Raw genomic sequence first — 12,488 nt, 5'->3', positions numbered from 1 at the left:
TGTGTATTAATACAGGAGAATGCCTATAAAGTTCTTATGCGGTGGTACTATACACCAGAGAGGCTGAAAAAAATGTATCCAGGTACATCGGATGGGTGTTGGAGATGCAAAACACAGGCACGTTTCTCCATGTGTGGTGGACATGCCCGGGGGTGGCAACATTTTGGCAAGCAGTGATGAAAGCATTGGTCCGTATCATGAGACTGTCCCTGGTGTGTAGCCCACGGGCATGCTTATTGGGAATGTATAATGAGAGAGAGGTGTGGGAAGAGAGTAAAATGATGCGCTGGGGACTGGCCGCAGCTAAGTGTCTAATTGCACGCTGCTGGAAATCAGTGGACCCTCCAGATATAGGGGACTGGAAGGTTAAAGTCAGGCATTTGTGGTATATCGAACGGCTAACGGTTTACAGAAGGGAGGGTGAACTCAAACGCAAAAGGGGCTGGACACAAATACAGCACATGATAGAGCATCTCTAAGGGGTTGCCAAAACATTCCAGGGGAGGGGGAAGAGGAGATCAGGGGAAAATATTAAAGATGCGGGGGGGGGGGGGGGGGGGGGGGGGGTGGGGGGGGGGGAACACAAACAAACATTCTAAGGCAGAAAGGCAAAGAGCATAACCAATAAAGGGGACACAATGGGGGTAATAGGGGAGGAGGGAATTGTTCAAAGGCAGCAGCTGGATTTATCGGAACGACATGGGGACATTTCATTTTGAAATTGTTGGTTAGCCTGTTGGTTGAGCCGTGGATAGGCTACTGACCGGATGTGTACTCTCAGGATGGACGGTTGCAAATGTAAATAAACAGGCTCATATATTTAGATGTAGTTGAAAATGTTTCAATGTTGAGACAAAGTTAAGTTATGGACACAAACCATGATGTTTATGTATGGATTGATGGTTATACATGTTAATCTATGATAAAATGCAATAAAAATAATTTAAAGTTAAAAAAAAAAAAGAACAGACCAAGTGGCCTAATACAAAAAGGCCGCTCATACAAAGTTGTCCAACAGCAATCTTGGTTTAGGTCATTTAATTTATCATGTGGGGTGCCCCAGGGATCGGTTTTGTCACCGTTGTTGTTCAATCTGTATGTTAGTCCCTTGGCATTACTCATTCAAACAATGGGCATCAGTTCTTATTCGTATGCTGATGACTTTCTTCTTATTCGTTATGTCCAAACATCCAGTATAGATCTTTCACCAATTCAAATGCGTCATGATAAAGTGGCGGAATGGTTGGCAGTACATCACTTAGTACTAAATCCAGATAAGACAACCACTTCATGGATAGTAGGACATGGAACTATTCCATCAGTAGTGCCCACGCTATTTGGACAAAGTATTCCTACAGTTAAATCCTTTAGATATCTAGGGGTCATTATTGATTCTGCTTTAACTTTTGAGGAACAAATATCTGATGTAGTTAAAAAGTCCTTTTTTCACTTAAGGAAGCTCCGTTCAATTAGAAATTTAATAAGTAGAGACTCTTTAGAAACATTGACGTATGCGTATATTACATCACGGTTAGATTATTGTAATGTTATCTATGCAGGGATTACCAAAGTGAATTTAAAAAGAATTCAAAATATAGCAGCACATATGATCTGTAGGGCATGGAGAGATGACAGAATAACCCTTTATTATATCAACTGAATTGGCTTCCGATTGAAACAAGAGTCAAATTTAAAGTGCTTGTCTTAACACATAAGGCATTTCATCTACTTAATCCTAGCTATTTATCCAACTTGACAATTCCCTATTCTCCTGCACGGACTCTCAGATCACTAACAGACAATAGGCTAGTCATTGCTTCGCCTACTAAGGCTCGATGGGAATCCACGCGTGCATCGGCGTTCTTCTTTCTGTCTCCTACTCTTTGGAACGGACTTCCAAAACAGATTAGATTGGAGAAATCTTACACTCATTTTCGAAAACTGCTGAAGACTTTCCTTTTTACCAATCATATCGAACAGAATCTATAACAGTAGGGTAGGTGTTAAAGTCTAGGCTAAACTGTATTTAATTTGTATTAATTTAGATAACTGTGTTTTATTAGTTATGTTCTTATTATTTTTTGGTTTGCTGTGCTTTCCTATTATTGACTGGAGTTCCTATTTGTTTGGTTATGAGATGCATTTTTCAATGTAAACCATTCTGTTTTGTAATTGCAATAAGAAACGGTATATAAAAGGAATAAATGATAAATGACTACTATTACTACTATTTAGCATTTCTATAGCGCTACAAGGCATACGCAGCGCTGCACAAACATAGAAGAAAGGCAGCCCCTGCTCAAAGAGCTTACAAAATGAACACAATAATATGAGTTATTTTCTAGCCGATGATGATTGTAGTTCTGAGAGTCTAAAATATTAAGACTACAGACATAGAGAGGCTTTTTCCTTTGAAAAAATCTTGCTTCTTTCTCCGAGTGTAATCTGAGCTATATATAAAGGGGAAGTTTTGGGTTCTACAGTTAATTACCACATATGCCAATAACAGAAAATTCTGAAATGTCATAAGGCATATTTGTACAGTAGCTGTAGAGTGGATATGAAATTAAAGTAGAGTGGATATTCTGACATTCCATGGTTTATTTTCTTCTAAGGGTGCCTTGTATTGCCTTCTTGGAAACCATGGTGGAGTGTGTCTAGCAAATCTTCATGATTGGGACTGTATTGTACAGACGTGGCCAGCAATTGTCTCTTCTGGACTCAGCAAAGCTATGTCTCTTGAGAAACCATCTATAGTCAGACTTTTTGATGACTTGGCAGAGAAGGTTCATCGACAGTATGAAACGATTGGTTTAGATTTTGCTGTAAGTATGAAAAATCTATGCATGTTTTAGCAGTGGCTTTTACTTCAAAAATGTTAAAAATAAAAAATGACACAGCACTATTTATTTTACTTCAATATATATCTAATCTAATCTGAATTGGCATATGTAACCCACTTCATTCCTATATAGGTTCAGAGTGGCTTACAATGCAAATCAATACAGATACAAATCAAATATACATATGTAAAACTAGTATAACAACTTAATTCCTAAACATATCAAAAAGTTTTCAGTTCCCTTTGGAATGAATCATAAGAAAACTGACATTTTAAGACCTAGTGGTAAATCATTTCATACTCGAGGAGCTTGATATAAAAATGTGTTGAATTTGATGCCTTCAGATGATGGGCTAACAAGGTCCATCCAATGTAGCAATTGACTAGAATTTAATCTGGGTGAGCACAGAACTAATTGGGAAACCTGCAAAGGTATTAGACCTATGCCAGATCTTGTAAATTAAGCAACATGCTTTAAAAAGTATTCATGCTTGTAATGGCAGCCAATGTAGTTGAGCAGAGGAGATGCATATTCAAATTACCCTTCTTAAATATCATACTGGCTGCCGTGATTTGCAGTAGTTGCAGACGATTCCTTAATTTTATCGATATTCCTATATACAAAACATTACAGTAATCCAGTTTAGCCAATATAAAACTCTGAACTAACAATCTGAAATGATGCTCATGGAAATATGATCTCACAGAGTGTAGTTGTCTTAATGTCCAGAAATCCCTCCTAAATAAATTATCTGTCTATCATTGAAATCCTCTACAGTGAGGTGGCCAATCTTTTATGCAGCAAGAGTTAAAGAACCAGAGTGCAAAGTACCAAAGATATTGGGGAATCTCCAGGGGCTGAGAGTGCTCTCAATTTTCTCTCCATCATCTCTAGTCATGTTCTTACATTCTTTTTTTTTTTTAATCATCTTTCCTTGTTGCTACATGTTTATTTGGATTTGTTCACACCTTTTTCAGTAGTAGCTCAAGGTGTTACACTCAGGTACACTGGGTATTTCCCTGTCCCTGGAGGGCTCACAAGTTTGTACCTGAGGCAATGGAGGGTTAAGTGACTTACCCAAGATCCCAAAGAGCAGCAGTGCGATTTGTTCTGGCCACCTCTGGATGTCAAGACTGGTACTCTAACCACTATGCCACTACTCCAGAAAAAAAGGGAATGGGACTTGATATACCACCTTTCTGTGGTTACAATCAAAGCGGTTTATATTTTATATACAGGTACTTATTTGTACCTGGGGCAATGGAGGGTTAAATGACTTGCCCAGAGTCAAAAGGAACTGCAGTGGGAATCAAACCCAGTTCCCCAGGATCAAAGTCCGCTGCATTAACCACTTTACTGCTTTTCCACATGTCTTTCTCTGAATGGGAAAAAGATTGGAGAAGGCAAATTTTGTGAGGATTTCATTTTTAAATCTTTATGTATACTTCAGACTTCCTATAGTCAGCCTGCAGTTTCAAAGAGAGACGGAAGAAAGTTTCCTTTTGAAAATGAGTTAAACATTTATATCTCTGGATTTGCATACTGTATTCAGGTTTAAATATTGCCTCTTGGAAATCTGTTTTATAACTGCGCTGTCTCAAAATGTACTGCAACCTGTTTGACACCTAGTTGGAGAGTAGTTTAGAATGAATTAAAACTAGTCAGTTTATATTGGTTTACAGGTATACCAGCATTATTGTCTAGATGCCAGATTTTCAAGCAGGAACTCCAAAAGACAGAATTTACTGCTTCTGTTAACTCTTTCAGATATTTTACTTCCTCTTTTTCCATCAGGTTACAGAGAAATGTGTTGAGATAGCTGTTTTAATCCAGCAATCAAAGAACCCCAGTACTAATTGCCTATTGCTCCAGCCAGAAGTTAAGCTAGGAATTGAGCGGCAGCAAGAAAAAAATGAAGAATCTGTACAGTAAGTTCAAACGATCAAATATGTAAACTTAAAAAGGAAGTGTCATTCATAGAGTACATTGCAGCACGTCAGAATTGGTAAAGGACGTGCACATCTCCTTATGTAACTTTCAAATTATTTGTTTTTAAAATTGTATGCAGAATTTGGAGCGGTGAGCGGGGGCAGTGCCCCTCAAATGATAACAGGGCCACTGGTATACCATGTTCTGTATTTGGTGCTGTAGAGAAGCAGTATCACTGAAAATGGTGCACTGGGGTGGAGCAGGGAAGATCACACAAATACTAGTTTGATCAAATTGCTGATAAAGCAGCAGAAGCCCTTCCTTCTTTGCTTCAGGCTTCTCTGTCAGTCTGTCTCACTGTCTCACTGCAGTTCTGTATCTCACTACCCTCACATTTTGGAAATTTGCCCACATGCAAAGTAAACAGACTTGCAGAGATAGAGTGGCAGGGAGCAAAACTCCTGCCACTCTGGCTTGTCATTGACTGAAGGTATAGAGAGGGAGCAGATGCTGGTGGTTGGGATAAGGGAGCAAATTCTTTGTACGCAAGGGGGCAAGAAGGGGACTGATGTTAGAAAGTGGGGGATTGAGGGGAGGCAGGGAGGAGAGAGTATGCCAAGATAGGAAGAAAGAATGGAGGGGAAGAAGTGTGGGCCAGATGGGGAAAAAAGGAAGAGTGAGGGGCAAGAGTGGGGAGAGAGAGAGTGTGTACTGGGGGGAGTGAGTTTTTGGGAGACAGAGATGGGACAAATGAAAAGAAAGAGACATAAGAGGGGATGGTGCAAGGAAGAAGAAGGAAAAATTTGGAGGGGAAAATAAAGAAAACAGAGAGAAAAGAGAGATGGGAAAAGGCAAGAGGAGAGGGAGGATGAGGAAGGAGGGGGAGAAAGCTGAGAGAGGAGGACGAAATGCTGTTAGGCAAAAGTGTAGAGAAGGAAGGAGAAAGTGTTTTCAAGGATAGAGAAGATGAAGGAATAATAGGGAGACGTTGAGAGGAAGAATGTAGAGAGGAGAGGAGGAAAGGCATTGTGAGAGTTGGAGGGGAGTGAGAGGAGAATGGAAGAGTTTATTTAGGACAAAGCAAAGCACAAGGACAAGAGAAAACAAAAATGGAATCTAGGAAGAACATAAGTAAAAGAAAGATGACAAAGTGGGAAAATTTAGATGAAATGCAGAGAGAATAAAATGGATAACAAGAAGAAAATTTAGAAATCTGAGAAAAGAGAAAATAAGGAAAAGGGGAAATGAATAAGGAAAGGCCAGAGAAATGAAAATATATCTAAATAAAACATTTTAAAAAGAAATATGAAAATAGAGCAAAAACAGGTTTGAAAATATTTTGTGTCATCCTGCTGCAGGTACAACTGAGTAAGAGAGAATGTTGAGACTGATGGTGGCAGGCCTGGGAGAAGAGGCTGGAGGCCAAAAGAGTGTGTGTGAGAGTTAAGGTGTGAAAACGTGTGTGTCAGTGGAGGTTATGGAAGAGAAAACTAATGAATGCTATTCTGAGGGAGGAGGGTTTACCTTCCAGCCTACCTCGATCACTAATCTGAGCTCCCAGTCCCAACACTTTCCCCTTCTCCCATGATTAAGAAGGCATCTTACACCTATGGTAACTATACCCAGTGTAACCTTATATATTTCAACTAGTACTTAGCCTAAGACAGTAAATTTTCGTTTCTTCTCTCATCCTCGTTATGCTGTTTCAATGACACAGTCAATAGCCGATGTCATAAGTTCCTAATGCCGACATCTCCTTTGATTTGGAAGAGGTAGAATGATCTGCAAGTCTAGATCTGGCCTGGAGTTTTAGGGTCATCAACCATCTTGAGTAAAGTGATGTGATAGCTGTGTTGGTCCACTTTTAAAAGTAAAGCAAAGATACTTACCTATAGCAGGTATTCTCCAAGGACAGCAGGCTGATTGTTCTCACATGTGGGTCGACGTCCATGTCGTCCTGGGAATCGGCATTTTGCAAAACCAAAAATAACAAAGTTTTGCCAGAGTCTTCTGGCGCGCATGTGCGGACTGACTTCCTGCCCCTGGCGCGCAATTGCGTCTCCTCAGTTAAATCAAAAAGCATAAGAAATAACAAATGATAGCTCCAAAGTGGAGGTAGGGTTTATGAGAACAATCAGCGTGCTGTTCTCGGAGAATACTTGCTACAGGTAAGTATCTTAGCTTTTTCCGAGGGCAAGCAGGCTGCTTGTTCTCACATGTGGGGTATCCCTAGCATCCAGGCTCACTCAAAACAATGAATATTGGTCAACTGGGCCTCGCAACGGCGACGACATAACATAGATTAACCTGAAACTATATACAGCTAGCTGAGAGGGCAGCCTGGAACAGAATAAAAATGGGCCTGGGGGGGGGTGGAGTTGGATTCTAAACCCCAAACAGATTCTGCAGCACTGACTGCCCAAACCGACTGTCACGTCGGGTATCCTGCTGAAGGCAGTAGTGAGATGTGAATGTGTGGACTGATGACTACGTTACAGCCTTGCAAATCTCTCAATGGAGGCTGACTTTAAGTGAGCCACTGATACAGCAATGGCTCTTACATCGTGAGCCGTGACATGGCCCTCCACAGACAGCCCAGCTTGGGCATAAGTGAAGGAAATGCAATCCGCTAGCCAATTGGAGATTGTGCATTTTTCCAATGGTGACTCCCCTCTTGTTGGGATCGAAAGAAACAAACAACTGGGCAGACTGCTTCGTCCGCTCCAGGTAAAAGGCCAATTTTGTCTTGCAGTCCAACGTGTGCAAACTGCTTTCGCCAGGGTGGGCATGAGGTCGGGGAAAAAATGTTGGCAAGATGATTGGTTCAGATGGAACTCCGACACCACCTTCGGCAGGAACTTAGGTTGCATGCGGAGGACTGCTCTGCTGTGATGAAACTTAGTATAAGGTGCATCTACCACTAGGGCCTGAAGCTCACTGACCCTACGAGCTGAAGTAACAGCCACCAAGAACATGACCTTCCAGGTCAAGTACTTCAGATGGCAGGAATTCAGTGGCTCAAAAGGAGCTTTTATCAGCTGGGTGAGAACGACGTTGAGATACCATGACACTGGCAGAGGTTTGACAGGGGGCTTTGAGAAAAGCAAAACTCTCATGAAACGAGCAACTAAAGGCTGTCCAAAGATAGGCTTACACTTTACACGCCAATGATAAGCACTAATTGCACTGAGGCGAACTCTTATGGAGTTGGTCTTGAGACCAGACTCTGACAAGTGTAGAAGGTATTCAAGCAGGGTCTGTGTAGGACAAGAAAGAGGATCTAGGGCCTTGCTGTCACACCAGATGGCAAACCTCCTCCATTTGAAAGAGTAACACCTCTTCATGGAATCTTTCCTGGAAGCAAGCAAGACCCGGGAGACACCCTCTGAAAGACCCAAGGAGGCGAATTCTAAGTTCTCAACATCCAGGCTGTGAGAGCCAGAGGCTGGAGGTTGGGATGTAGAAGCGACCCCTCATTCTGTGTGATGACGGTTGGAAACACTCCAATCTCCACGGTTCCTTGGAGGACAACACCAGAAGAAGAGGGAACCAAACCTGGCGCGGCCAGAAGGATGCAATCAGGATCATGGTTCCGCGGTCTTGCTTGAGTTTCAGCAACGTCTTCCCTACTAGAGGTATGGGAGGATACACATAAAGAAGGCCTGTTCCCCAATGAAGGAGAAAGGCATCTGATGCTAGTCTGTCGTGAGCATGAAGCCTGGAACAGAACTGAGGGACCTTGTGATCTGAGTGGCAAAAAGATCCACTGAGGGGTTGCCCCACTTTCGGAAGATCTTGCGGGCTACACCCATGTTCAGCAACCACTTGTGAGCTTGCATTACCCTGCTCAGTCTGTCAGCCAGACTGTTGTTTACACCTGCCAGATAAGTAGCTTGGAGAAACATGCCGTGACGGCGTGCCCAAAGCCACATCTGAACAGCTTCCTGACACAGAGGGCGAGATCCGGTGCTCCCCTGCTTGTTGGTGTAATACATTGCAACCTGATTGTCTGTTTGAATCAAGATGATTTGGTTGGATAGCTGATCTCTGAAAGCCTTTAGAGCGTTCCAGATGGCTCGTAATTCCAGGAGATTGATCTGAAACGCTGTTTCCCAGAAGGACCAAGCTCCTTGAGTGTGAAGCCAATCTACATGTGTTCCCCACCCTAGGAGGGATGCAGCACATTTTGTGGCTGAGGAATTTGGAATGGTAGTCCCATGGTGAAATTAGACCGGATTGTCCACCACTGAAGAGAATTTTGAAAAACGGTGAAGAGTTGGTTCACATCCTCCAGATCCCCCGCAGCTTGATACCACTGGGAAGCTAGGGTCCATTGAGCTGATTTCATATGTAGACGTGCCATGGGAGTTACATGAACTGTGGAGGCCATGTGGTCCAGAAGTCTCAACATCTGCCGAGCTGTGATCTGTTGAGACGCTTGAACTGTGGACACCAGGGACAGGAGGTTGTCTGCCCTTGTCTCGGGAAGATAAGCCCGAGCCGTCTTCATGTCCAGCAGTGCTCCAATGAATTCCGATCTTTGGACAGAAGTGAGATGGGACTTGGAGTAATTTATTACGAACCCCAGTAACTCTAGCACCTGAACAGTCATTCTTATGGACTCCAGAGCACCTTCCTCCAAGGTGCTCTTCACCAGCCAATCGTCCAGATAAGGAAACACATGCACTCCTAGTCTGTGTAGCGACGCTGCGACTGCTACTAGACACTTTGTAAATACTCTGGCCTCAGACGCCAGGCCAAAGGGCAGCACATGGTACTGAAAGTGCTGTGTTCCCAACCGAAATTGAAGGTACTTCCTGTGAGCTGGAAGTATCGGGATGTGTATGTAAGCATCTTTTAAGTCCAGAGAGCATAATCAATCATTCTCCTGAATCATGGGAAGAAGGGTGCCGAAGGAAACCATCCTGAACTTTTCTCGGACTAGGAATTTGTTCAGGGCCCTCAGGTCTAGGATGGGATGCAATCCCCCTATTTTCTTTTGCACAAGGAAGTAACTGGAATGGAATCCCAGCCCTTCTTCCCCTGGTGAAATGGATTTGAACGCATGGGCCTTTAAAAGGGCGGAGAGTTCCTCTGCAAGTACCTGTTTGTGCCTGGGAGCTGTAAGAATGAGCTCCCGGTGGGCAATTTGGAGGTTTGGATTCCAGATTGAGGGTGTATCCTAACCGGATTATTTGAAGAACCCACCGGTCGGAGGTTATGAGAGGCTACCTTTGGTTAAAAAACATTAACCTCCTCCCAACCGGCAAGTCGTCCAGTATGGACACTTCTACTGTGGCTGTGCTTAACTGGAGCCAGTCAAAAGCTCCTCCCTCGCTTTTGCTGGGGAGCAGCAGAGGCCTTAGGCGCACACTGTTGATGAGAGCGAGCACGCTGGGGCTGAGCCTGACTAGGCTGTCGAGAAGGCAGAGTGTACCTACGCCTAGCATAGGAAAAGGGAGCATTCCGCTTCCCCTCCCCCCCCCCAAAAAAATACCTCCTAGTGAGGAGGTAGTAGCAGAAGACGCCCGGCAGGAGAGGGAATCCATAGCATCATTATGCTTCTTGATCTCATCAACAAGATCCTCTACTTTTTCACTAAAAAGCTTGTCCTCCTGGCAAGGTACATCCGCAGTCTGCTGCTGGACCGAATGATATAGGTCAGAGACACGCAGCCATGTGTGCCTGCGCATCACTATACCTTGAGCAGCGATTCTAGATGCCACATCAAAAGAGTCGTAAGAGCCCCTGCTCAGGAATTTATGACACGCCTTCAGCTGCCTGTCCACCTGGCGAAAAGGCTCGGCCTGCTCCGGAGGGAGTGCATCAACCAATCTAAACAGTTGCCTCACTGAGTTCTGCAAGTGGATGTTCGTGAAGAGCTGGTAAGACCGGATTCGGGCGGCGAGCATAGCCGCATGATATGTCTTCCTCCCAAAAGAATCCAATATCCTAGCTTCTCTGCCTGGGGGTGCCAAGGCATAGTCTCTAGTACTCTTGGCTCTTTTGAAGGCGGAGTCCACCCCTTTAGAATTGTGGGGTAGTTGAGACCTCATCAATCCAGGTTCATCATGGATCTGATACTGGGAATCAGCCTTCTTCAGGATCACGGGGTCAGACAGTGGGAACGACCAGTTCCGCATAAGGACTTCCTGCAGTACCTTATGTAGAGGAACCATCACAGCCTCCTTAGGTGGAGAAGGGTAGTCCAGGACCTCGAGCATCTCAGCCCTGGGCTCATGCCCAACCTCCTTAAGGAAAGGAATGGCCGTAGCCATTTCCCGGACAAAGGAAGTAAAGGACAGACTCTCTGGAGGAGATAGTCTCCTTTCAGGTGGAGGGCAAGGTTCAAAGGGAATCCCATACGACTCATCAGAAGAAATGTATCTGGGATTTTCCTCTTACTCCCACGAACGCTTCTCTTCAGTATCGGATAAGACCTCTCTCAGGGCACTCCGAGACTGAGCCTGCCTCGACTCTGAGGATCGACATCCTCGATGGCGATGTCGAGAGGCCAACGTCTGCCTGTACTGCGGCAAAGCTTTCTCCACTGATGTCGAAGGAGAGTCTACCTGGGTGGCAGCCAACACCGGTGCCATAAGCGGCACCGAGGACGGGGGACCTCACCGCAGGTGAAGAGCCAGACACCGCTGCAGCAGACAGTACAGAAGGTGCAAGCACTTCTGACACCAAAGCAGACTGGCGCAGCAGTGCTTCCAGAAGCTCTGGAAGCAGGGCCCAGATGTGCTTGTCAAGAGTCGCCATCTGAGAAATCTGTGGGGTCAGTGGAACAGCCATTGGCAAAATCTGCTGAGGCTCAGGTGCAAGCATCAGGCTGCTAGTAGACCGGCGCATCAGCACCTCCTGAATAGAGGGAGAGTGATCCTTTCAGCGCCGATGTTTCCCAGGTGCTTAATCCCTCGATGCCCTGGAGCTCCCAGCACCTTATGTGGAAGGCAATCTTCTTCACCTTCGCTCGATGCCCGTCATCGAGACTCCTCGATACCGACGAGGATGACGTGGAATCCTCACATCTCCTCGGGGTCAGGTCCAATGATGGTCGGTCCCGGGGGGCCTGCATAGCAGGAGGTCCCGGGGCAGGTGGAGACCCACTCGTTGCCTCACTGCTCCCAGCACGAGTTGGTCTCTCAGCAGCCATTACCTCTGCTCCTGATGTAGATGCCTCCCTCGATGCCGCCGACCTCTGTACTGAAGTTGATGCTGATGTCGAAGGATCGAACCAAGCCCCAAAAGGTTTTTTTCGTTGGGTTTCTTGAGCCACTTGGGTCCGTTTCTTCATAAGAAGACACAGACTTACAAGCCTGGGCTATGGTTTGTCCCAAGGCACTGGATACACCAGGAATAGGTATCTGTACCTTAGATGGTCTGGTTGCATCATGTACAACGTTTGAAGCCGCTGAGTGTCTTCGATGACATGGTAGGAAAAACGGCATTGGCGAAATCAAAAGACGCGATTGTGCCAAGAGGAAGTCACACAAAAGATGGGAGAAACCCAACCGCACGTCAAAAAACAAAGTAAACTTAAAATGAGGAGAAAAAGAGCTAAACAAGAAAAAACTATGGGTAAACTACTTACTTTTTTTTTTTTAAACAAACAAAAAAAAACAAAGTGAAAAAACTCGCAAAAAAATTGCTCTCCAGAAAACTCTTTCCCGGGCCTCAGTGAGGAACACAGGAGGAACCTGCCGCACCTCG

General features: G+C 44.6%; 1 protein-coding gene across 2 annotated transcripts in view; it reads left to right on the top strand.

Annotated features, from left to right (window-relative positions):
• Positions 1–12,488, top strand: part of PSME4 (proteasome activator subunit 4) — a 363,943-nt gene that overhangs the window by 230,494 nt on the left and 120,961 nt on the right. For both annotated transcript variants that reach the window (XM_030195844.1, XM_030195843.1), the window contains 2 exons: positions 2,616–2,825; positions 4,638–4,771. In XM_030195844.1, the coding sequence (XP_030051704.1) occupies positions 2,616–2,825; positions 4,638–4,771 (344 nt within the window). The remainder of the gene's footprint in view (positions 1–2,615; positions 2,826–4,637; positions 4,772–12,488) is intronic.

Source organism: Microcaecilia unicolor, chromosome 3 (assembly GCF_901765095.1).
Source record: "Microcaecilia unicolor chromosome 3, aMicUni1.1, whole genome shotgun sequence".
NCBI classification, from domain to species: Eukaryota; Metazoa; Chordata; class Amphibia; order Gymnophiona; family Siphonopidae; genus Microcaecilia; species Microcaecilia unicolor.
Note: the sequence above shows the minus strand (reverse complement) of the source record. Positions and strands in the feature narration are given on the sequence as shown.